At 45.6% G+C, this 27018-nt stretch overlaps 1 protein-coding gene across 1 annotated transcript; it reads right to left on the reverse strand.

Annotated features, from left to right (window-relative positions):
- Positions 1-907: 907 nt before the first annotated feature.
- Positions 908-27018, reverse strand: LOC143767594 (uncharacterized). The gene is made up of 7 exons (XM_077256012.1): positions 26930-27018; positions 14157-14267; positions 13848-14027; positions 13642-13765; positions 13461-13558; positions 13172-13262; positions 908-4040 (listed from the first exon to the last, which is right to left on the reverse strand). Exons 2-7 carry the CDS (start codon positions 14232-14234, stop codon positions 2509-2511), a joined length of 2103 nt encoding a protein of 700 aa, XP_077112127.1. The 5' UTR covers positions 14235-14267; positions 26930-27018; the 3' UTR covers positions 908-2508.

Raw genomic sequence — 27018 nt, forward strand, 5'->3', positions numbered from 1 at the left:
AACACTCTGGATGAGCTTAAGGCCGCTATTGAAGCATCCTGGGCCTCCATAACATCTCAGCAGTGTCACAGGCTGATTGCCTCCATGCCACGCCGCATTGAAGCAGTAATTTCTGCCAAAGGATTCCCGACCAAGTATTGAGTGCATAACTGAACATTATTATTTGATGGTTTTTTTGTTTGGTATTAAAAAACACTTTTATTTGATTGGTCGGGTGAAATATGCTAATTTATTGAGACAGGTTTTTTGGGTTATCAAGTTGTATGCCAAAATCATCAGTATTAAAACAATAAAAGACCTGACAAATTTCAGTTGGTGGATAATGAATCTATAGTATATGAAAGTTTAATTGTAATCATTACATTATGGTAAATAATGAAATTTAACACTATATGCTAATTTTTTGAGAAGGACCTGTATATTAAATGTATTCGAGATTACAAGACATTAGCAGCTTATAAACTTGATGCAAATTTATAGCCAGGAGATGTATATGTATGTATATCTGTTTTGAATACTATATTTAAATATTGGATCTATTATGGATGTTCCATTTGGAAGGTTTTAATTGGTTTAAATTTTGTGTAGTGTCCTCAGTTTGGAAATAAAAAGATTTTGTACTTTGTTTAAATTTTGTGGTGATCCTATTCTTTTTTGCATGTACTTTTTCTCTTTAATGTTTTTGGGTCAGTATCAGCACCAGTATCAACACTACTGGACTCTGATTCGTTATACTATGCAACCACTATCTTACTCCAATGAAAACTGTCCCTGAGCTGTGCAATGGCGTCAATGTGCAGAGCGTGGTGGAGCCTGGTCTTTAATAACCCCTGATTATATAATACGGACAGCCAATCACAGTAATGCCAATTTATTGGCTGTGTAACAGTCACATGAGGAGTGGGGATTAAAACTTCAGATCCAAGCAACAGCTAATGATCACCAAGTATTTCCAAGCACCCAGTTACTCAAGTATCACAGAGCATGTTCGCTCATCCATAGTAATTACCTTTTCTCATTTAATTATACGACTTGTATGTGTTTGTACAATTTGTCAATAACATGTAGTTTCTCCCCGTCTGAGTTATTTTTGATGGTCAACAAAATACGATTTTCCAATAATTTATTTTTCACACTCTAGGTATGACAATGGTTTCTCTCTGTGTGGGATTTTTGATGTTTGAAGGGGATGTCCACTACTTGGACAATACCTTCTCACTGGAAAGGAAAAGATTTATCCAGCTTCTACTCCATAATTCCAAGACATGTTTAAAATGATGAATTCTTTATTTTTTCAAAGTTAAAAGATAGTCATAGTAGTCTTTTTTCTTTTTTGGTTGAAATAGATAAGAAAAATATATTTAAGGATCATAGGGAAATGACTAATAGAATACCAAACGCGATTTGAAAGCAAGTACGTTCTTAAACTTGGTTCACTGTCTCCACCTTTGGACATATCGAACAATAAGAGTAAGGCTGGTTTCACACTTGTGTAGGGCAGAGCTGCGGAGGGCTGCGTAGTTCCTCCGTTAAGCCCCACCCACTGCCAAACCTCTTCCATTCAGCCCCGCCTACATCGGTATGCGTCCTACGTACCTATCTTTAACATTATGTACGCAAGCCATGCGAATGTATGCGGATACCTCTGCATGCATCGTTTTGACACTGTGCCGACTGCAACAAAATGCAACATGTTGCATTCGGCGCAGTTCAGCGCAGCATCAAAACGACGCATGCGGAGGCATCCGCATACAATCGCATGGCCTGCGTACCTAATGTTAAAGATAGGTACGCAGACGCATGCCGACATAGGCGGAGCTGAATGGAAGAGGTGCGGCAGTGGGTGGAGCTTAGCAGAGGAACTACGCAGCCCTCTGCAGTTCTGCCTTACGCAAGTGTGAAACCAGCCTTAGTGAGAAAGCAGCTGCAACCCTGGCTTCCTATTGATGCCCAATACATCTGAAAGTGGGAACATTGACACCAGTGCTGATTGGGTGCTGGGATCCTGTTATGTAACAACCTCACGAGACTCGGGAACGTGATTGCTAAGACCACCTCAACGGTGCAGACATGGAAAGTGAGTATGAGTGTTTTTATTTGAAATAGGCCAAACATGAGAAATGACAAAAGGTTGTCCTAGTAATATACAACCTCTTTAAGAAATACAATTTGTGGTTAAAACATTATGAACATGAAAAAGGTTTCTCCCCTTTGTGACGTCTCTGATGCTAAAGAGTTGATTTTAGTGTAAAATGTTTCCTACATTATAAATATGAAAAAGGCTTCTCCCCTGTATGAGTTCTCTGGTGGCCAACAAGATGCGATTTATTGTTAAAATATTTGCTACATTCTGAACATGAAAAAGCTTCTCCCCTGTGTGGGTTATTTGGTGTATAACAAGTCTGCATTTCTGTTTAAAATATTTCCCACATTCTGGACGGGAAAAAGACTTCTCTCCTGTGTGGGTTCTCTGGTGCCTATCCAAATCTGATTTCTCATTAAAACATTTCATACATTCTGAACATGAAAAAGCTTCTTCCCTGTGTGGGCTCTCAGGTGCTGAACCAAATTTGATTTTCGGTTAAAACATTTCCCACATTCCGAACATGAAAACGGCTTCTCCCCTGTGTGGGTTCTTTGATGTACATCAAGAATCCATTTCTGGTTAAAACATTTCCCACAATCTGAACAGCAAAAAGGCTTCTCCCCTGTGTGACTTCTTTGGTGACTAACAAGAAAAGATTTCCCTAAAAAACATTTCCCACATTCTGAACATGAAAATGGTTTCTCCCCCGTGTGGGTTCTCTTGTGCCTATCCAAATCTGATTTCTGATTAAAACATTTCATACATTCTGAACATGAAAAAGGCTTCTCCCCTGTATGAGTTCTCTGGTGCTTAACCAAATTTGATTTCCGGTTAAAACATTTCCCACATTCCAAACATGAAAAAGGCTTCTCTCCTGTATGAGTTATCTGGTGCTTAAGCAAATCTGATTTCTGATTAAAACATTTTCCACATTCTGAACATGAAAAAAGCTTCTCTCCTGTGTGAGTTCTCTGGTGCTTAACCAAATCTGATTTCTGTATAAAACATTTCCCACATTCTGAACATGAAAAAGGCTTTTCCCCTGTGTGAGTTCTCTGGTGTTTAACCAAAGTTGATTTTTCGTAAAAACATTTCCCACATTCTGAGCATGAAAAATGTTTCTCCCCTGTGTGAGTTTTCTGGTGCTTAACCAAATCGGATTTCTGTATAAAACATTTCCCACATTCTGAGCATGAAAAAGGCTTCTCTCCTGTGTGAGTTCTCTGGTGCTTAATCAAATCTGATTTCTCGTAAAAACATTTCCCACATTCTGAGCATGAAAAAGGCTTCTCCCCTGTGTGAGTTCTCTGGTGCTTAACCAATTCTGATTTCTGTATAAAACATTTCTCACATTCAGAACATGAAAAAGGCTTTTCTCCTGTGTGAGTTCTTTTGTGTACAACAAGAATCCATTTCTGGTTAAAACATTTCCCACATTCTGAACAGCAAAAAGGCTTCTCCCCTGTGTGACTTCTTTGGTGACTAACAAGAAAAGATTTCCATAAAAAACATTTCCCACATTCTGAACATGAAAATGGCTTATCCCCTGTGTGAGTTCTCTGGTGTCTAACAAGATCTGCTTTCTGCTTAAAACATTTCCCACACTTGGAACAAGAAAATCTTTTCTCTATCGTGTGAATTTTTGAATGTATGAGAAAAGACTTTTCGATGAGAAAAGGGTTTCCATATTCTGAACATGAAAATGGCTTATTTGATTTAGGAGTATTTTCGTTTTTTATGCTTATTTTGTGACTCTGATTTTCCTTAGTTGTTGCTAATGAATCAGAAGACAGGACCTGTTTCATATGATCAGATGACAGATCTTTGCTACAAAGAGATGATGCTATATCTGGAGTAATGGCATTCACTTCAATTGTATCCTGTGGGATCCCAAGGTCATCTGATTTAAAAATTGAAGATGTCAGCTGTCCCTCTGATCTCTTTGTACAGTCATCTGCCAAGAAGAAAACCAATTATTATTTTTTAATAAAATATCTTTGCATGTCATTTAACATTTCTACTTAAACTGTCTGTAAAAATGGCAAGTTCTGTAAAAATATTGAATTCTTCACCAAGACAGTGACAGTTCACAGTCTAATAGAAAATCTCATAGGATCAACTGTTTGTTCATTCTGCCTCCCCCATACGCAATAAAAAGCCACAAAGAAACATTATGCAGATGAACATAATATCAATAAAAACTTCTATTTATCTCACAAACAACAATTCCCCACACAGGTCCATCATCTGCCAATGGAAAACAGAGGTTTCCACATTATTAGTGTCTCAAAGGCTCTTGAAAAGCAACTTGGCTTCCATAAACCAATAATGACTCTCCCAAAGTGAAATTTCCCCCTCGCTTCTGAGCCTTGCAGTGTGCCCACACCACATTTAGCTTCCATGTATTTGGCATTACTATAGTGAGAAGAACCCACTTAATTTACGGTGTGTGTCTCCTGGAGCACAATCTGGGTATTGTTGTTGGGTAATCATCTGGGTATTATGTGTTGGGTAATCAAATGGCATATTTGCAATTTATTTTTTTCCCACATCCATCTAATTTTCAGAAAGTGTCTGTTGAATAAAAATAGTCAGTACTCCTATAGATTAATTCTCTGAGGGTTATAATTTCCAAAATGGAGTTACTTTATGGAGATTTCTACTGCTCTGGTTTTCTTAAATGTTGTCATATTATGGCTTCTGCAGATGATGTGTCACATCTCTTGTGGGATCTGCTCCTACCACATCTGCTTCTGTCACCAGGAGTGTACTTATTCATATGGCAGGCGGCGCTGGTAATGGAGTAGACTTTGGAACCAGAAGCTCTGGATGATGCAGGCTCAGTCCAGCCACAAAGATTTGGATGCCTGGGACCAGTAGTACCATCCAGTCTGGCAGTATGGGTGTGTGTGCTGTCCAGCTGAAGTAATCTGCTCCTTGCTTCAGCCAATTGGAAATATTCTTCTAAAGCTTGAAGCATATTGAAGGAAGCTGACAGATATAGCCTTGAGGCCCCGTCTCACATAGCGACGCTGCAGCGATACAGACAACGATGCTGATCGCTGCAGCGTCGCTGTTTAGTCGCTGTGTGGTCACTGGGGAGCTGTCACACAGACCGCTCTCCAGCGACCAACGATGCCGAGGTCCCCGGGTAACCAGGGTAAACATCGGGTTGCTAAGCGCAGGGCCGCGCTTAGTAACCCGATGTTTACCCTGGTTACCAGTGTAAAAGGTAAAATAACAAACAGTACATACTCACCTTCGCGTCCCCCGGCGTCCACTTGCTGCACTGACTGAGCGCCGGCCCTAACAGCAGAGCAGTGACGTCACCGCTGTGCTGTACTTTCACTTTACGGCCGGCAGTCAGTCAGTGCGGGAAGCAGACGGCAAGGGACCTGACGGACACCGGAATGTGAGTATGTACTGTTTGTTTTTTTTTACATTTACGCTGGTAACCACGGTAAACATCGGGTTACTAAGCGCGGCCCTGCGCTTAGTAACCCGATGTTTACCCTGGTTACCAGTGAAGACATCGCTGAATCCGTGTCACACACACCGATTCAGCGATGTCAGCGGGACCTCAACGACCAAAAAGAGGTCCAGGCCATTCCGACACGACCAGCGATCTCACAGCAGGGGCCTGGTCGCTGGTACGTGTCAAACATAGCGAGATCGCTACTGAGGTCACTGTTGCGTCACAAAACTTGTGACTCAGCAGCGATCTCGCTAGCGATCTCGCTATGTGAGACGGGGCCTTTGTTCTCCCCTGGTTCGGTTCTGTATGCTTAGCTCACGGCTTGTGTATTTGTTTCCTGTTGTGACCCTGGCGTGTTTGCTGACTATTCTTATGTCTACTGATTTTGTATTTTCTCTGCCCTCCTGGTTCTGAGCCGGCTACCAAACTATTGTTCTTCCCATCTCACACCACCAAACAGCAGGCAACACTGTGGCCCCAGTCCAGGGGGTCTCTATGTAAGTCCAGATCCATGTAGAGGGGTTAAAGGGTGATGAGCAAGATAATCCCTGGGATCAGGAAAAAGGAGTAGACAGCGCTAAGCCTGTTCGTGGTGGCCATCTTTTCAGCTTCCAGGTGGTCACAAGCACGGCTCCCAATACATTACATCTGCAAACTACTCTAGTAATATCTGCATTCAAATAGCTAAATGGCGCTCCTTCCCTATTGTCGGATTCAAGAGAAGTTGAAAAATAATTTGTGAGGTTCATCTGTTTGGTATTCCAATTTGTGAAAGTTAAAAAATTGGGGATTATATTTTGTGAAAGATTCCAAAATTATCACCACATAAAGTGACACACATTAGATTTGAAAAATGGGCCCTGATTAGGAACACAAAATTGGCTGTGGGAAGTGGTTATCAGAGTATTTTTGGAACTAACTACTGTAGTAAAAAACTGTGATCATAGAAAATAAAGCATCTACTGAAATGATCAAACTAACAGTCTTCATCAGTAAAAAATTAGTAACTAGTGGTGAAACCTCTCTGGAGTAATTACTGTATGTGGCTCGGTGGTTCTTGGCAACCTAAACTATTGTAATGGCCAATATTTTCTGTCAGATGAGTTTCAAGAAGAAATATTAGATAGTCAAAGATAAGAATAATAGAATTAGGCTTACCGGTAATTCGGTTATAGGAACCTTCCACGACAGCCACTTCGGAGGTTGTCTTCCCCGCCATAATGGGGGACAGGAACACAAAGAGGTTAAATACCCCTCCCCTTCCTGCACTGCCAGTGTTTTCCTGGACACAGTAGCATGTATAATAACCACAAAAGTGCAGGAATCATCCAATAAAAATATCAGATAGGGAGGGAAATTAGTGCTGTCGTGGAAGGTTCCTAGAAACCGAATTACCGGTAAACCTAATTCTATTTTCTCTAGTCACCTTTCACGACAGCCACTTTGGAGTAGTACCAACAGCTAATTTCTCTAGGGAGGGATCACGGCTTGCAGAACACGTCTGCCAAATGTTAAATCCCTATTGAAATTTAGCCTGTAATGTCTGGTGAACGTATGGATGGCTGACCAGGTAGTGACTTTGCATATCTGCTCTGATGAAGCATTCCCCCTCTCTGCCCATGATGTTGCCATCGCTCGGGTAGAGTGTGCTTTCAGAGAGGCAGGTGGATCCAATCCCTGTGATGAATATGCCAGACAAATAGACTGTTTGATCCAGTTTGCGATAGTGTTTTTTGTCGCCTTCTTTCCTTTGTTTCGTCCTGAGAACTGGATGAATAAATTTTAATCAATTTGCCAGGCTTCAGTCTGTTGTAAGATACGACCACCCTGCGAACATCCAAGGTGTGGAAGGTCTGTTCTTTAGGGTTGGAGGGGTTCAGGCAGAATGAAGGTAGTACAACGTCCTGATCTCTGTGGAAATTTGAGACCACTTTAGGTAAAAAGGACCGGTCTAGTTTTAGTATAATGCTATCCGTAGTGAACATTAGATAAGGATCCTGTATTGACAGGGTCTGTAACTCTCCAATACGTCTAGCCGTAGTGATTGCGACTAGAAAGACTGTTTTAAGAGTTAAGTTCTTTATGGTTATAGCATCCAGGGGTTCAAATGGATCCTGGGTTAGACCGTTAAGCACTGAATTGAGGTCCCAGGAAGGCACCTTACTACGGAGCGTAGGACGAATTCTGGATGATGCTACCATAAATCGCTTGATCCAGCGGTGGTTGGCTAAATTTAAATCAAAAAAGCTACTAAGGGCCGATACTTGCACTTTGAGTGTGCTAGGGGTAAGGCCTATTTCCAAGCCCTTCTGTAAAAATTCTAAGATTCTCGCTACATTAGGATTGAAGGGGTCAGGAATTTCCGGGGAGCACCAGGACGTAAATTTTTTCCAGACCTTAGTATAGATGGCATTGGTTACCACCTTTCTGCTTTTTTGGAGGGTCTGGATTACCTCATCCGAGAGTCCTTTGGCTTTTAAAATTGTGGCTTCAGTAGCCATGCTGCCAAGATCAATCTGCTTAGGTCCGAATGTAGTAGGGGACCCTGGTGTAGGAGATCGAGTTTTTGAGGTAGAAGGTAGGGACCTTCCAGGGCCATGTCAAATAGGGCACCGTACCAACTCCTCCCGGGCCACAATGGGGCAATCAAGATTGTGTTAACTCTTTATGTCCTGATCTTTTGTAGAGTTTTCGCCGGCATGGGAATGGGTGGAAAGGCATATGCAAGGTTGAACCTCCACTGTTGTGAGAAGGCATCTATTCCCTGCACCTTGTCTCTGTAATGAAGGTAGAAAAATGTTTCCACCTTCGCATTTTGCCTGTTGGCGAATAGATCCACCTCTGGAGTACCCCATTTTGAGGTTAGAGACTGAAACACTGTTTGGTCTAGGGACCACTCTCCTGGATGAACGTCTTTCCTGCAGAGGAAATCCGCCTGAGTGTTGTCCAACCCTCTCAGATGTACCGCTCTGATCGACAGAAGGTTTTTCTCTGCCCAGAAAAATATTCTTGCAGCTACCTCTTTCAGAGAGGCATACTTCGCTCTCCCCTGGTGTCGTAGATAGGCTACCGTGGTCATATTGTCAGAGTAAATACGAACGTGGTGATTTTTGATCAGTGTAGATGACGCCTTTAGGGCTTCTTCCACAGCTTTTAGTTCTCTTAGTTCTCTGATATTCGATGCCCATTGTCCCTGAAAGTGGAAACCCTCTACCACTGCACCCCAGCCTCTTTTGCTGGCATCTGAGCGGAGTGTTTTTAGGGGAAGGTGATCCCAGCTGACTCCTCTCTGGAGATTTTGGTAATCTAGCCACCATTTTAGAGCTGATTTTACATGGCCAGGGAGAAGAATCCTTTGATTCAATGGAGTCTGTCTTCTCCTGGAATGTAGAAGCACGTACGTCTGGAGTGCTCGTGTGTGAGCCTGAGCCCAGGAAACTGCTTGGATACATGCGGTCAGGGATCCTAGTACAGACATTGACTCCCTGAGGGTCGGTGCACGCTGGCCTCTGAATCTGGTTACCTTGCGGAAAAGGTTGATCTGATGATCTCTGGGTAGAAACGATGTTCTTTCTTTCGAGTCTAGTAGCACCCCCAGAAATTTCCTCCTTGTGGAGGGATGGATCTCAGATTTTTCCAGATTTGGGATCCAACCCAGGGTTTGTAATATTTCCAGGGTCTTTGATACGTCTGTTTCCAGACGGGGGGGCAGATGGTACCATAACAAGGAAGTCATCCAAAAATGGGACGATGCATATTCCTTGTTGACGGATGAAGATTATTGCTTCCGCCATAATTTTTGTGAAAACTTGTGGGGCCGATGAGATGCCGAAGGGGAGGACATTGAATTGCAAATGTTCGATCTAGTGCCCCTTGGAGACTGCGAATCTGAGGAATATCCTGTGTTCTGGGTGGATTGGCACATGGTAATATGCATCCCTAAGATCCACAGTCGCCATCATCCAATTTTGACCGATGAGGGGGATTACTGATTTAATTGTCTCCATTTTGAATGTCCTGTACCGGACTGATTCGTTTAAGGGTTTCAAATTTATAATAATCCTGTTTTCCCCCGACGGCTTGGTTATCAGAAAGAGAGGCGAATAATGACCACGTCCTTCTTCCAGTTTCGGTACCTACGAGATCACATTTGATTGTAGTAGTTTTTGTAGATCCTTTAACAAGGAGTTTTGGAGGTATGGGGCTTGAAGGGAGGTTATCCTTAAGCATTGTGGGGGTGGTCCCTCGAATACTATTTTTAGTCCCTCTTGTAAGGTACAAAGGACCCACTGATTTGTGGAGATGGTCTGCCACTTGGTGAAAAAGAGTGAGAGTCAACCCCCGACCGGAGCACAGTCATTGCTTATCTGGGGTTTGCTGGGCCTGAGGGGCCAGGATATTTTTGCCCCTGACTCCCTTGGGATAACTCCATCTTTCCGTTTTGCCTTTTCCTCTCTGTGAAGACTGGTCACGGGAGGGGTGAAAAAAGCATTTTTAGGAATTTTCTGCTCAGGGAGAGATTTCTTTTTATCTGCTGCCTTATCCAAAATATCATCCAGAACGGGTCCAAATACATTATGACCCTGGAAGGGTATGCTACATAATTTGGACTTGGAGACAAAATCACCTCCCCAGGACTTTATCCAAAAGGCTCTCCTAGATGAGTTGGAGAGGACGGCAGCTTTCGCGGCTACTCGGACCGATTCAGCAGAAGCATCGGCTAGGAACCCTGTTGCTTTCTGTAGCAGGGGGAGGGAGTCTAAAATTTCCTCTCTTGGGGTGCCCTGTGTCAAGTGATCCTCAAGCTTGCATAACCAGACAAACAGAGATCTGGCCATGCAAGTGGAGGCTATATTGGACTTCAGTAAATTTGTGGAGGTGTCCCAGGACTTCTTTAATAAACTCTCTATCTTACGATCCATCGGATCCTTGAGTTGAGAGGAGTCCTCAACGGGAAGGGCTGTTTTCTTAGTCACCCTGGACACCTGTACATCCACTTTTGTGGTCTCTCATAAGGAGTTATCCCCGTCCAATGGAAACCGGTTCTTTAGTTCTGATGGAACAGTCAGACCTTTTTCAGGGAGGTCCAATTCATGTAGAATTAGATTTCGTATTTTCTTATGTACTGGAAACCCTTTTTGATCTTTGGGTTTTAGACCCTCAAACATCTCATCCTGTACTGTGAGCGTAAATTCTTCATCCTCCACCCCCATGGTGCCTCTTACTACACTGATTAGGTCACTCATATCCTCAGAATTAAAATAGTATTTTTTGTTTTCTGGTTTAAAGGTGGGGGTAGAAGTCGAGCCTTCATTTTCCCAATCATCCTCCGAACCCGAGGACTGGATCTCTCCCGAGTCTGGGTCGGATTCTACTGGGGCTTTTTTCCTCTTTTTTGGAGGGGGTGGCTGAGGCACCGACATTTGTGAGAAGGTAGCCATAGAAGAATGGACCTCATCTTTAATGAGGGATCTGATGCTATCCAGCAGAGAGGGTTGTTCAGCGCGTAGGACCTCATCCGTACAGGACTGGCAGAGCTTTTTTCCGTATGTTGATGGGAGTCTGGCCGTACACACTTTACATTTGCGGCTTGACCTCTTAGGATCAGAAACCTTTTTTCCCTATAAAAGAGAGAAAAAGGGTTTGCTAAGCCACTTAGGGATATATATATATATATATATATATATATATATATATATATATATATATATATATATATATCCCTCCACATATATATATATATATACACATAAAAAAAAGCAAAAAGAAGGCAGCACTCCAGATACTTATGAAGGTGAAAACAAGAGGGACTTATTCAGCCCACATCTCTGTGCAACGTTTCGGCTCACACTGAGCCTTTTCCAAGCCTTGAAAAAGGCTCAGTGTGAGCCGAAACGTTGCACAGAGATGTGGGCTGAATAAATCCCTCTTGTTTTCACCTTCATAAGTATCTGGAGTGCTGCCTTCTTTTTGCTTTTTTGTATACAATTGGGTGGAGGAGTGGACGACTCGACCCAGGAGGCCTGGCACCCATCGGTGAGCATTGTGCTGTTCCAATTCTACTTTCTATATATACACATATATATGTATGAATATACGTATACACAGGATAGCTGGGCCCGACACCTGCTACTTACGGTAGGAGGGGGAACGCTGGCATCTGCAGATGCAGAGCAAGGGGGTCTGTCACTGTCCATGTCCATCATGTAGAGTAACTGTCAGACAGCTTACCATGCTACTCGGATTTCTTAAATAGGATCGATGGCCCATCGTCATGGTGCTCCTCCTCCCCATGTTGCCCAATTGGAGGGGTCCGATCCGGAACGCCCCCGTATTGCTGCCTGTATGTCCACCGTCGCCGCCATTGAGCACGCCGGCCGGCGTGCGCTCCATTGTGGAACGCACCTGAGTGACTCGAAAGTGACGCGCGTTCACCCGGAAGTGACTCCGCCCATCGGCCGGGGCCACAGACTCCGAGACGCGCGTCACCTCCAGCGCTGCAGCTAGGGAGGAGGAAACTGTGGGGCTGCAGGAGGCCCCCGGTACACACATCACCGCCCCGCATTACCCTGCAAAGGGGGCACAGGAGGGGCGGGAAGGTCCCGAGTCCCACCGAAGAGAGGAGATGGGAGCAGCATCTTGAGGAGGGAGCGCCCGACCTCCAGCTGCCCCGCTTATTCGGTATGTGGAGCTCCGATCACTGGCCACGGCAGTCCCCTTCAGATCTCTTCATGCCCCATAGGAAACAGGAAAACACTGGCGGTGCAGGAAGGGGTGGGGTATTTAACCTCTTTGTGTTCCTGTCCCCTATTAAGGCAGGGAAGACAACCTCCGAAGTGGCTGTCGTGGAAGGTGACTAGAGAAAAAGAAAGTATCAGTGCATGCCATTTCTGGAGAGATTGTGCAGTAATCTGAATTCCTTAGGATTGATAGCATAATGGAATTTATGACTTGGAATGATTCCATGAAATCAAGGCTCGAGCCATGACAACACATCTCCAGCAGGTGTTTATAAATGTATATTACAGCCATCAACCACGCACAGCTTAGAAATATATCATGGCACAGGTGTAATTATTTTTTTTGTTTATTGTGATCCTGTATGAAGTTAGTCAGTTTTAAAAGAAATTGAAAAGGGAAACTCTGTTATTGTATAGAAATTCATACTTTGCCTCACTGCACATTAAATGTTGTCGATCATAAAAGTGAAGTTTGGCCAGAAAGACTGGACCTGGTCTTGTAGAGACCATATGAGCACATCCAGCAGCACAGAAGGGGGAGAAGGTAGATTCATCCAATAAGATATCAGGGATCTAGGAATCCAACAGCATCATTACCCTCCACTTTCTCTCAGGCCCATTATAATATTTTTCTTCAAGTGATTTTCTAACTTGTCAGCACATTCTAAATATGCTGTCATTTGGCTTTTTTGTTTATACAATTTCACAAAGTAATTTCAACATTTCCAGATGGAGGAGAATGTTGTGGTTTAGAGTCAAAATGGTGATCACGCAATTGAGAAACAGACGGGCTACACCACCGATAAAGCAGCCACAGCCGGTGACTGAGAAGAATCTGTGACTTCTCTGCATTTATTGGTTAGTACTCACCTGGGTAGTCATATGTAGGAATCTCCTCTTTACACCGCTCATCACCCCTCACATATGTCTCTGTAGTATTAATATGGGTCAGATCTTCACCCTGAAACAAATATTGTAAAAGACACAGACAGATGGAGAAGTCACATCTATGATTAGCTCTAATCCTGCCATTTTCGCCGCTCTCACTACACAAGTATAAAACATATAATACTGGTGGATAAAACAAGACTGAGCACAAGACCTTCACAGCCGTCTACACATCATAGGGGAGATCTCATGACACCTTCTCTCTATCTACCTGAAAATCCTGAGGAACATTGGTATCTTCTTGTTTACAGTCCTGTGGAAGAAGAGGATGGGGACATCTTTCTGGGGTTGTCCTATTACTGGATTGATCTGGAGGAAACACATATAGGGACTGAATTCATTATTTACATACAAATAAGTATAGGCAGAGTATATGTAGTCTTGTCTATTACCTGGTGATGTGAGGGGCTGGGGAACCTCCATCATGATGTCCTTGTACAAATCTTTGTGTCCTTCTAAATACTCCCACTCCTCCATGGAGAAATAGATGGTAACATCCTGACACCTTATAGGAACCTGACACATACAATGATACAGTCAACCCCCGATCCCTTCATAAGATTACTGTATAATGTCCCAGCATTCCCAGCAGTGTCACCTCTCCAGTCAGCAGCTCAATCATCTTGTAGACAAGTTCAAGGATCTTCTGGTCATTGATGTCCTCATGTATCAGTAGGTGAGGTGGAGGCCCCATGATTGCGCTCAGGGGTCTTCCCCATCCCTCAGACACAGGGTCCTGACAGCGCTCACTAGAGGTCTTCTTCACTACTGTGTAATCCTGGTTATGGAGAGACACATTAATAAATCTCACTACAGACATTTCCAGAGTTCTCACCTCTGCAGTTCTGTCCATCTGTAATTCCCATAGATAAGAATGATGTAATGTGACGTCATCAGAATCTCTCACCTCTCCAGTAAGCTGGAAGAGGATCTCTAGGGTGAGGTGTAATATCTTATCTGCCATCTTTTTCCTGCCCATATCCATCCTTGACAGGAAATTCAGAAAAATTGTAGAGACCTGAATGAGAAGAAGAGGAGCTGATGTAACATCATAAAAATCCTCTGTCATAATTACCTTACTTGAGATAATAAGGGGAAACATTCAGAAATAGAAGAACAGCGCTTCTATTTTTGATTGCTGGGATTTTCCAAGAGGATTTCTTGGACTTGGAACGAGCGCCCCAATCTAGTGAGTGCTGTCAGCTTTTCTCTTTATATAAAAGGGGAAACATATCAGGAGATAGAATGTGTAGATGTTGTATTCTCTAGTCTTGTATGGACTGGAACAAGTTGAATTGCTGACTAAATTATCTCCTCCATGATCCCAATCACTGGCTATGTTACTCACTGCTTCAGCAACTGATTTGCTGTAGAAATCACAAGTTCGTTAGGATTTACCAGGAAATACAGAGACTGGCAGGGACCCAAGCAGCAATGGTATTTTTATTATTTTACACAGGGTCGGACTGGCCCACCAGGATACCGTTGAAATGCCCGGTGGGTCCCAGAGAGGAGGAGGAAGAAAAAATATATTTAGGGACGCAGGCCCTTTAAAACTGAATGAGGCAGAGGCGGGCGCATGCATGCAGTTCCGACCCACTGTTACGACCAGGGCCAGCAGCAGCACCCGGCAAACCCAGGTAAGCGCCGGGGACCCTGGGCAAATGGGGGATGGGACTCACAGTATGGGGGCTGTGAGTCGGGGGGAGCCCGATGCCGGCGTGGGCATCTGGGCCCCCCTAATACTCCCCTCTCCTCATTCCAGCAGCTGCACTGTTTTCAGTGATGACTCTGCGATGTCTCAGGGCAGAGGGTGCAATGACGCCACGCCTCTCTGTCCTGAGCACTGCAGAGTCGGGAGAGACGCTGAGTATACGGGACCTGCGGTGGGAACGGGAGAGGTGAGGATTTTATTTTTTTTCTTTATGTATGCAGCATTACATGGGCCCCATGATGTGCTGCATGGAGGAGCAGGGGGCCCATAATACTGAATGGAGGAGCAGGGGGCCCATAATACTGTATGGAGGAGCAGGGGGCCCTTAATACTCTATGGAGGAGCAGGGGGCCCATAATACTGTATGGAGGAGTAGGTTGCCCATAATACTGTATGAAGGAGCATTGCATGGGGCCCGTGATGTGCTGTATGGAGGAGCAGTATATGCGGCCCGTGATATACTGTACGAATGAGCATTCTATGGGCCCATAATACTGTATGGCGGACTATGTGGTTGCCCATAATAATGTATGGCGGACTATGTGGTTACCCATAATACTGTGTGGCGGACTATGTGGTTACCCATAATACTGTATGGCGGACTATGTGGTTGCCCATAATAATGTATGGCGGACTATGTGGTTGCCCATAATAATGTATGGCGGACTATGTGGTTACCCATAATACTGTATGGCGAAGTATGTGGTGCCCATAATACTGTATGGTGGACTATGTGGTTGCCCATAATACTGTATGGAGGACTATGTGGTGCCCCTATATTGTACTATACCTGTACTTTTTATATGTGCATCAGGAATCGTGGCATGTTTTAAAGGGACACACTGCTACTCTTTCGACTGAAGCTTTCGACATAAAAACCTGGAGCTGACCCTGGCAACAACGTACATCAAGATGAATGCCAGCTGAAACTATGACAGGGCACTCTGCTCTGTGACAGGCCATGCGTCGACGTCACATAGCAGTTTTGTTAAATGACTCCTGCAGTCTTTGATATGCCGGCGGCCTTTCAATGTTACTGCTATGTGACATCAACGCGAGGACTGTCACAGAGCAGAGTGCCCTGTCACAGCGGCAGTCGGTAGCTATTTTAACGACCACGCCAAATACGAAGCCACAAGACGCCGGGGAGAGCAAGAAGGTGAGAAGAATCCCCCTTGTCATTGGGCAAGGTAGTGGCCATAGGGGCAGACAGAGGCCAAGGGAGGGGACATTATTAAAGCAGACATAGGGGCCCAGGATGGGGACATTAAATAAAGGGGCCCAGGATCTGGCACCTTATTAAATAAAGGGGCGACAATTACTGTGTGGAGGTCAGGATGAGGAACATACATTATTGGTTTATGGTGGCAAGTGGGGACATAATTACTGTAGGGACTAACCAGGGGACATTATTACTGCTGTAATTAACTTTTCAGGTTACTGTCTTACATGCGGGAGAGCAAAAGGGGTCCTGCTACTGTGCAGGGGGCACTGTCTTTTTTTTCTTCATCTGACAGTGTAGAAGTTGGGGAAAATAGTGGGGAATGTGCTCTGGAAGCGATCAGCTATAGATAATTGTTATTTTCTGCAGAGACGAGTCCTTACTTGAAGAAGTGATGATGGTCTCCACTGGATGAAGATGAAAGACTTCAACTACAGACGTCACCGGTGAGTCAGTGTGTTACTTGTACACTTACACTATAAACTGTATACTGTGTATAGAGCTCCTCTGTATAATGTCACTGGTGATCACTGTATTATCTGTACACTGACACTATATACCGAGCTCCTGTGTACAATGTCACTGGTGATCTCTGTATTACCTGTACACTGAAACTATGTGGCACTTTACAGGGTCCTGCTCTGTCGGGGACTTGGGATGGGGGCCCCACTGGACCCCTAGCCACCGGTAAAATTACCTGACAATTTTTCCAGGGATAAAAAGTTGTTTTTTTTAGTTACATTCCTGTGCTTCTGGAAATGAAAGGCAGAAGGTGGGGATTGTTATGTCCTTGTTAAGGGGCTCCACAGGCATGGGCTTTCTCTCTCTCTACGCACCTGAACGTGTGTCGTGAATCTGTTTTTTGAGGGGGGCACATTTATGATGAGCCTGATAGAATGCGCCTGGCAGAGGATATGTTGATGAGTGCGACACAGGGAAAGCACTCAGCGGAATGGTTCTGTTCAGAGTTTAGACGCCGGGCCGCTGAAGTATCCTGGAATGACACTGCCCTGAGGGGGTTGTTTCGCATGGGTCTGTCCAACCGTCTACAGGACACTATGGCATTACATCAGCCCCCCAATACTCTGGAGGACACCATGACTCAGGCGGTCCGCTTGGACCGGAGGCTCCGTGCCAGAGGAGTGATGCGGCAAGAGTCTCCATTATTCTCCAACCTGAGTGACATTGCGTATGACCTTGAGCCCATGGAGGTTGGGGCGATCTTGTTGAAGGAAAGAGAGAGAAGATGCCGTAGAGACAACCAACTATGCTTTTACTGTGGAGCCTTCTGGACACTGGAAAAAGGACTGTCCCTCCTGTCCTTCAGCCAAGCCATCGGGAAACGCCTAAGTCTGGGTAACGATCAAGGAAGTTGCCCAGACTATCAGGTACATTTTTCCTCACTTGCTAAAATTCTTCGTCAGGTGAAAGTGGAACTTGCTGGTGGTCCCGTAGTGACCGCCTTTGTTGACTGCGGTTCTACTATTAACCTGATTGATGCTCTGGTGGTGACTCTTAATAAGATTGGGACAGTCAGTCTGTTTAATTTCTCCGGGCCAGAGCATTAAGCCATGAAGGAGTACATCACCGAGAGTCTCCGCAAGGGGCATATTCAGCCTTCTGTTTCACCTGTGGCAGCGGGGTTCTTTTTTGTGATTTTTTAAAAAAAGATGATGGTTTGCGGCCGTGCCACGAATTTCGGGAACTGAACAAGATTACGTACCCTCTTCCCCTGATCTCCGATCTATGAAACCAACTCACCGAGGCCAAAAGGTTCTCTTAGCTTGATTTACGAGTGGTTTATAACTTTATAAGGGAAGGGGATGAATGGAAAATGGCGTTTCTGACGACTGAAGGGCTGTTTGAAAACTTGGTTATGCCCTTTGGTCTCACTAACGCTCCTGCTGTTGTTCAGAATTTCATTAATGTTATTTTCTCTGACCTAATTGGGCGTTATGTTGTTATCTACCTGGATGACAATTTGGTGTACTAGGCGGATAGTCAAACTCACTTGCACCATCTGCATATGGTTCTTATGAGACTCAGGGAGAATCATTTGTATGCCAAATTGGAGAAATTTTCATTTTTCGTACAAGAACTGTCCTTTCTGGGTTTAATTGTGTCAGGGGAGGGATCCTAAAAAGGTCTAGGCCATTACGGATTGGGTGCAGCCTCAAGACTTAAAGGGGTTGCAGCGATTTTTGGGCTATAGGAAGTTTTTTCGTAGGTGGTAAAGCCTTTGACAGACTTTACTCTCAAGGGGGCTGATGTGAAAGATTGGTCTGTGGGTGCGAAAAATTCTTTCCTGAAGTTGAAAAAATGTTTTATTTCAGCTCCTATGTTGGTACAACCCGATCCGTCAAGACCTTTTATCGTGGAGGTTGAGGCTTCTGACTTGGGGGCAGCTTTGTCTCAGGGTTCTTTCACCCTTACTAATCTTAAGCCATGTGCCTTCTTTTCCAAAAAATTCTCTTCTGCCGAGAGAAATTATGATGTTGGCAATAGGGAATTGTTGGCGGTTAAGTTGGCCTTTGAAGAATGGAGACATTTCCTGGAGGGGGCCATCCATCCCATCACATTTATCACTGATCATAAAAATTTGGCCTATATCGAGTCTGCCAAGAGATTGACCCCCAGATAGGCTCAGTGGGTGCTTTTTTCTCGTTTTCATTTTACTATCACATTCCAGCTGGGATCTAAGAATATTAAGGCTGATGCTTTATCCCGAAGCTTTGATTCTGTGTCCCCTCCAGAACCCCCCTCCTCCATTCTTCAGCCAGTAGTAGTGGTAGCAGAAATCTCATCTGATTTACAGAGAAAAATTCTGGAGGCACAAACTCGGGCTCCTTTTAATAAACCTTCAGGTAAATTGTTCTTACCTGAACGTTTCCGTCTCAGTCTCCTGCAAGAGTTTCACGATTCTGTGTTAAGTGCTCGTCCTGGGATTGCAGCTACGCGGGGGGCAGTCGCGATGGGTTTCTGGTGGCCCTCTATGGTATCAGATATAAAAAGGTTTGTGACTGCATGTGGGGTGTGCGCACTGATAGGGCTGGCGGAATGCACAAAATAATTATAAGGATGGTATAAGGTGCGTTCGCAGCCCGGGGTCCACCGTGCAGAGATGACATCTGTTGCTCTGTAATGGCGGACAGTATATGGCAGTATAATATGAACACACATGGGTCAGCTTCACCCGGTATGTAGGAATTGAACCCTGCTGCATCACAGGGCTGCAATACTGCAGAGAGACCGGTAGTATTGGGACACCTGACTCTGCCCCAAGGACACGGGGTTAGAGTCCCTCTAGACCACTAGCGCTCGGGGCCGCAGGGAAAACCTAAATAATGATTTACTGCACTGAGTACGTACAGTGCCGCTCTGGCGGAAGCCACTAACTACCCTAACTAGGGCCAAGGAAGTTCACTGGTTGCGCAAGGCGCTGCACTGGCGGTCGCTGCTAATTGACGCTGTGTACTTGTGCCTAGAGCTGGATGGCACAGGCTGGGCCTAAGAAGCTCAATCACCAAAGTACTTTCAACAACACTAAGGATGGGTATGATTAAGGAGCTTTCACCAGATTCAGTCACACATCCAGACACACATGATTTCTGATTTATACTAGTGCTTGGCCAAGCGGCCATGCAAACCTTTATAGTTGTAGCTCTCCGGGACCTTCCTAGTGGTCCAATTGGAGCCGCTACAGGACCTGAACATGTGACCCCCAACCTCAAATCAGAGGTCATCCCGTGGGCATGCTCAGTAGAAGAAAAGCAGGACTTAGTCCCTGGAATGTCTGCTCGCCGCTGATCAGTGCTGGTTACAAAGGCTGAGTCTGGAAAGGCAGCAGTAACCAAGCGCACAGTATCTGCTTGAGCCATATGCTGCTGAGCAGGCTCCACTGCGGCTGAAGGAGAATGGGAGACTGCAGCGGACATGGAACTCGACACCTAACATTACCCCACTCCCAGGGCCCCCAATCCTTGGGCCTCGCTACTCTCAAAGGCAGCAATGATCTGAGGAGCCCGAATGTGCTCAACAGGTTCTCAGGACCTGTCCTCTGGGCCATGACCCTTCCAATCCATCAGATAGAATTTTTTGCCATGTACCACCTTACATGGATGTGGACGAGCCCAATGTCCCAACAGATGACTCGGAGAACCGGGACACATGAACGGGTTTTAGTAGGGACACATGAAAGGTGTCGGTGATACCTAGGCATGGAAGAAGAGCCAACCGGTAGACCACAGGGTTTACTTGTTCCAGGACCTTGAAAGGGCCTATGTAGCAAGGCACAAACTTAGTGGCCTCAACTTGCAGCCTGATGTTACAGGCGGAGAGCCACACTAAGTCGCCAAGACCAAAGGTCGGAGCGGGGCGCCGGTGTGCATTGGCAGAAACCCTCATTCTCTCCTTGGAGGCCCGGATGGCATCCTGTGTGCGGTCCCAAATGTCACGTGCCTCCACCGCCCAGTCTGCCACCCTAGAATCGGTGGATGACACGGGCATGGGCACAGGGACACGCGGATGCTGGTCATAGTTAAGGAGGAATGGGGTCTGCCCAGAAGAGTCGGCTAAGGCGTTGTTCAATGCAAATTCAGCCCATGATAGCAAGGATGCCCAGTCATCCTGCCTGGTGGAGACAAAATGTCGCAGGTATGTGACCAGAGTCTGGTTGGCCCTCTCTACCAACTCATTCATCTCAGGATGGTACGGAGAAGAGAGATTCGGCTCAATGCTGAGTAAACGACAGAGCTCTCTCCAGAACCGAGACACAAACTGGGGACCCCGGTCACTGACAATTTTGTCTGGCATACCGTGTAGGTGGAAAACATGTTTAATAAACAACGAGGCTAAGATGACCCTTGCAGATGGTAACCGTGGAAGAGGCACCAAGTGCATCATTTTGGAAAAATGGCCGACGACTACCCAGGCAACTTGGCAGCTGCGAGATTTGTGCAAGCCCACTACGAAGTCCATCCCGACCATCTCCCAGGACCTGTCTGCCACCGGCAGGGGGTAAAGTAATCCAGCAGGCCGTTGCTGAGAAGACCGATTCTTGGCGCAGGGGACACACGCCCGAATATAGTCCCCGACGTCACGTGCAATATACGGCCACCAGTATGTCCTCGCCAGAAGTGCAGATGTCCTCTTGGCCCCCAAAAGTCTACCCACCCTGGACAAGTGAGCCCAAGAGAGAACCTCCGGTCGCAAATTAGGTGGAATGAAAGTCTTGCTAGCAACTCCCTGTCCCCGATGGAATAATTCCTTCTCCTTCCAACCTTGAGCATCATTTTGGAATAGGATTGCTCCAGTACTGAAGGATGAGGCATCCACCCCTTCAGGTGCTTCACAGGAATTTTTGGAATGTTTAAAAAAATGAACATTTAACTTTTTTCACAAAAAATTTACTTCAGATCCAATTTGTTTTATTTTACCAAGGGTAACAGGAGAAACTGGACCCCAAAAGTTGTTGTGCAATTTGTCTTGAGTATGCTGATACACCATATGTGGGGGGAACCACCGTTTGGGAACATGGCAGAGCTCGGAAGGGAAGGAGCGCCGTTTTGGAATGCAGACTTTGATGGAATGGTCTGCGGGCGTCACGTTGCGTTTGCAGAGCCCCTGATGTATCTAAACAGTAGAAAGCCCCCACAAGTGACCCCATATTGGAAACTATATCCTCCAAGGAACTTATCTAGATGTGTAGTGAGAACTTTGAACCCCCAAGAGAATCACTACAGTTTATAACGCAGAGACGTGAAAATAAAAAATATTTTTTTCCACAAAAATTATTTTTTTAGCCCCCCAAATTTTTATTTTCACAAGGGTAACAGGAGAAATTGGACCACAAAAGTTGTTGAGCAATTTGTCCTGAGTACGCTGATATCCCATAAGTGGGGGTAAACCACTGTTTGGGCGCACGGCAGAGCTCGGAAGGGAAGAAGCACTGTTTTACTTTTTCAACGCAGAATTGGCTGGAATTGAGATCGGACGCCATGTCGCATTTGGAGAGCCCCTGATGTGCCTAAACAGTGGAAACCTCCCAATTTTAAGTCCAAACCCTAATCCCAACCCTAACCACACCCATAACCCCAACACATCCCTAACCCCAACACACCCCTAGCCCTAATCCCCACCCTAATCATAACACTAACCACACCCCTAACCCTAATCCCAACCCCAACCATAAATGTAATCCAAACCCTTACTCCAACTCTAGCCCCAACACTAACCCTAACTTTAGCCCCAACCCTAACCCTAACTTTAGCCCTAACCCTAATGGGAAAATGGAAATAAATACATTTTTTTTATTTTATTATTTTTCCCTAAGGGGGTGATAAAGGGGGGTTTAATTTACTATTTATAGCACGTATTTATGTTTGGCTGCTGTCACACACTAAAAGACGCTTTTTATTGCAAAAAAAATAGTTTTTGCATCACCACATTTTGAGAGCTATAATTTATCCATATTTTGGCCTACAGAGTCATGTGAGGTCTTGTTTTTTTCAGGACGAGTTGCCATTTTTATTGGTACATGACATTTTTTGTTCACTTTTCATTCCGATTTTTGGGAGGCAGAATGAACAAAAACCTTCAATTCAGGAATTGCTTTTTTTATACCGTTCCGTGTGTGGTAAAATTGATAAGGCAGCTTTTTTCTTCGTGTAAGTATGATTACAGCGATACCTCACTTATATCTTTTTTCATGTTTTGGCGCTTTTACACAATAATAACTATAGTATTTTATAGCAAAAATTATTATTTTTGCATCGCTTGATTCTGAGAGCTATAACTTCTTTATTTTTCTGCTGATGGAGCTGTATGGTGGCTTGATTTTTGAGGGACAAGATGACGTTTTCAGCGGTACCATTTTTTTTTTTATTATATTGTCCCAGGTTGGGACATCACTATATCATTTCAGATCGCTGATCTGACACTTTGCATAGCACAGCGTCAGATCAGCAATCTGACAGGCAGTGAAGGAGGCTTGCCGGCGCCTGTTCTCAGCAGGCGCTTGCAAGCCACCTCACTGAAGGACCCGGAAGGACCCCGCAACCATCTTGGAGCCGGGGGTCTCCATGGAGACCGCCAAAACAACGCGATCGCATTGCGTTGTTCCGGTGGGAGAGCGCAGGGAGCCCCCTCCCTGCACGATTGCTCTCTATGCCGCTGTCACTACTGACAGCGGCATCAAGGGGTTAAATCACCACAATCGGTGCTGGCACCGATCGTGGGCATTGCTGCGGGGTGTCAGCTGTCACATACAGCTGACACCCGCACGCGATCTCTGCGGAACTCACCGTGAGACCGCAGTGATCGTGCCTCCGTACTGGTACTGCGGCTGGCAGAAATGCAGTTCCCGCAGCGCTGTACTAGTACGGCACACATCGGGAAGGAGTTAATGCAATCTACCGTAATTGTACATCTCAGTTAAGGTGGCGCACAGTAGATGTGCAGCAGCCGCCTGTGTTTTACAGTCAATGCTCTACTATATCGGGGATAAGGGATATTTGCATATAGCTGTAGGGTGGGCCCCAGACACCCCAGTCCGACCCTGATTTTACGACATTGTATCTTCTTTCTTGACATCTACTAATAAAACCTATGTATTTAGGTCACAGACAACAAGCAGTTTCTTCCTCGGAGTCGACAGCTGAATATGTTTCTCATAGACTCATCTTCCATAACCCTAATTCTCGTCTCATTTACCGACACTGGAATCGGCGTTAGTAATACTGCAGGAGATATTCATTACACGTGACAGGAGAAATAACTACTTCATAATGATGAAGACATCTTCATCTTCTACTACAGCTCTAGACACATATTTGTCCAGAGTCTGTCACTGACTCCATCACCACCGGCCATCTATATTAATGTTTCCCGTCTCCCCGCACTGTAATCTTCTATCACATTAGATCTCAGGTCTGATTCACACACAGAAGTTTGAGGCTTTTTATAAAAGCTTTTTGTAAGAACAACAAGGCAGGAGTTATATGATGCCAATGTTTCCATGTACTGTGGCTTTTTTTCCCTGGATATGATTATTGTTAGCATTTTCTTGTAGGTTTCCTTATATTACATGAAAAACATCCAAAAAAAATTGGGTATGGAGATACTGTGAAAACATTATTGTGTGTGGGAACCAAGAATGTGTCACCGTACGGTATCAAGAATTGGGTTAAGTGAGGATTTAATATCTAGTTCAGGGCCACCATCAGGGCATTACTACCTTGAATGGTGTATGAGGCCCGCATTGGCCCCCTCTCTTCTGCTCACCAGGCCCTAGCCCAGGATTCTGCCGGTGCAGAAACTGAACCTGTGACATGGTGCAGGATGGAAACACATGGTGCAGGATCATGGGGCGGGATAAAGACAGATGGTGCAGGATCATGGGGCAGGATGGAAACAGTTAGGCAGATATGGAGACAGATGGGACAGGATGGAGACACATGGTGCAGGAGCATGGGCAGGATGGAGGCAGATGGGACAGGATCATGGGGCAGGATGGAGGCAGATGGTGCAGGATCATGAGGCAGGATGGAGACAGATGAGGCAGGAAAAAGGGTCAGGATAGAGACTCATGGTGCAGGATCATGGGGCAGGATGAAGACAGATGGTGCAGGATCATGGGGCAGAATGGAAACAGATGGTGCAGGATCATGGGGCAGGATGGAGACAGATGGTGTAAGATCATGGGGCAGGATGGAGACAGATGGGGCAGGATCATGGGGCAGGATGCAGACAGCTGGGGCAGGACCAAGGGGCAGGATGGAGACTGATGGGACAGGATCATGGGGCAGGATGGAGACACATGGTGCCGGATCATGGAGCAGAATGGAGACAGATGGGACAGGATGGAGACACATGGTGCAGGATCATGGGGCAGGATGGAGACAGAAGGTACAGGATGGAGATAGATGGGACAGGATGCAGACACATGGTGCAGGATAATGGGCAGGATGGAAACCGATGTGACAGGGTCATGGGGCAGAATGGAGACACATAGTGCATGATCATGGGGCAGGATGGAGACACATGGTGCAGGATCATGGGGCAGGATGGAGACAGAAGGGACAGGATGGAGATAGATGGGACAGGATGGAGACACATGGTACAGGATGATGGGGCAGGATGGAGACAGAAGGGACAGGATGGAGATAGATGGGACAGGACGCAGACACATGGTGCAGGATAATGGGCAGGATGGAAACCGATGTGACAGGGTCTTGGGGCAGGATGGAGACATGGTGCAGGATCATGGGGCAGGATGGAGATACATGGTGCAGGATCAAGGGGCAGGATGGAGGCAGATGGGACAGGATCATGGGGCAGGATGGAGGCAGATGGGACAGGATCATGGGGCAGGATGGAGGCAGATGGGACAGGATCATGGGCAGGATGGAGGCAGATGGTGCAGGATCATGAGGCAGGATGGAGACAGATGGGGCAGGATCAAGGGGCAGGATGGAGACACATGGTACAGGATCATGGGGCAGGATGAAGACAGATGGTGCAGGATCATGGGACAGGATGGAAACAGACGTGCAGGATCATGGGGCAGGATGGAAACACATGGTGCAGGATCATGGGGCAGGATGAAGACAGATGGTGCAGTATCATGGGGCAGGATGGAGACAAGATGGTGCAGGATCAAGGGGCAGGATAGAGGCAGACGGGACAGGATCATGGGGGAGGATGGAGACAGATGGGGCAGGATGGAGACAGATGAGACAGGATGCAGACACATGGTGCAGGATAATGGGCAGGATGGAAACCGATGCGACAGGGTCATGGGCAGGATGGAGACACATGGTGCAGGATCATGGGGCAGGATGGATATGATGGAGACAGATAGGGCAGGACCATGGGACAGATGGGGCAGAATGGAGACAGATGGGGCAGGACAGGGAGATCATATGGGGCAGGATGGAACAAATCAGTATTGTAGTATTCGGTCACTATGTGGTGGTAATATACAATCCGGCCATGGTGTGGCTGTATTTGTTCCTTGTATGTGCTATTATTGAGGTATTGTTGATCATTTAAAAAATTTAAAAATTAAAAATACCTAAATTGTATTGGATATTTTAACAAATTATTAATAGGTTAGAGTAGTGGTCGGCCAAAAGATTCTACCTTGTTGTGGTGGCGGATTAGAAAATCTTTTGGCCTAAACAAAAGCTGTTGGCTATATGTGATCTGGTGATGGGAACTGTTAATGTGTGGTGAGAACGTGGTGCAGAAATTGAGTTTTTCCAAGAGAGGGCGATGGGACTGTGAACAGTTCGAGGTGTGGAGGTGGGGCTGGGGTGGAGACTGCGGAGTCTCAAGGAGGCCCTGAAATTCCTAGTGGCAGCCCTGATCTAGTGGTTTGGGTGGTAGCATAATGTATGGGGCATCTTGTAATATCATAATGTGTATGGAGGATAATGGGGGAACATTGTACTGTGTTTGGGCGCCAAGAAAGGGGCACTATACTATGAGAGTAACACGTTTCGCTCACAAAACCCCCTAAATATAACATTCTATAACAACCCCACAATCTGTGACTCTTCAGGGTAAATCGCTCTCTCACCATTGGATTAGAGCTGATACTATGAAGCTAAAGTGACTAAACAGACTTTCTGTCACCTCCATAAAGGGGCACTTTTCCGTGTTTGTCAGAACTGTCCGAGGATTATTAGAGGTGATAGTTTCCCCCCCAATTAGAAGGGACACCTGTGGGTATTGGGGTCTTTACCTGCTACAGTTCTGGTGTGGACCCTCCACCTGCAGTTTCGCACTCCACATATATGGCCACTCTGTGTGCACAGGACCTGTGATGAGGTC

Source organism: Ranitomeya variabilis, chromosome 4 (assembly GCF_051348905.1).
Source record: "Ranitomeya variabilis isolate aRanVar5 chromosome 4, aRanVar5.hap1, whole genome shotgun sequence".
In the NCBI taxonomy this organism is placed as follows: domain Eukaryota; kingdom Metazoa; phylum Chordata; class Amphibia; order Anura; family Dendrobatidae; genus Ranitomeya; species Ranitomeya variabilis.

Coding starts and splice junctions, on each gene's coding strand:
- LOC143767594 (XM_077256012.1), bottom strand. CDS start 14,234: ATGGATATGGGCAGGAAAAAGATGGCAGATAAGATATTACACCTCACC. Junction 14,028..14,156: donor TCTTCCAGCTTACTGGAGAG/GTGAGAGATTCT, acceptor CTCCATAACCAG/GATTACACAGTAGTGAAGAA. Junction 13,263..13,460: donor ATGTTCCTCAGGATTTTCAG/GTAGATAGAGAG, acceptor TATTTGTTTCAG/GGTGAAGATCTGACCCATAT.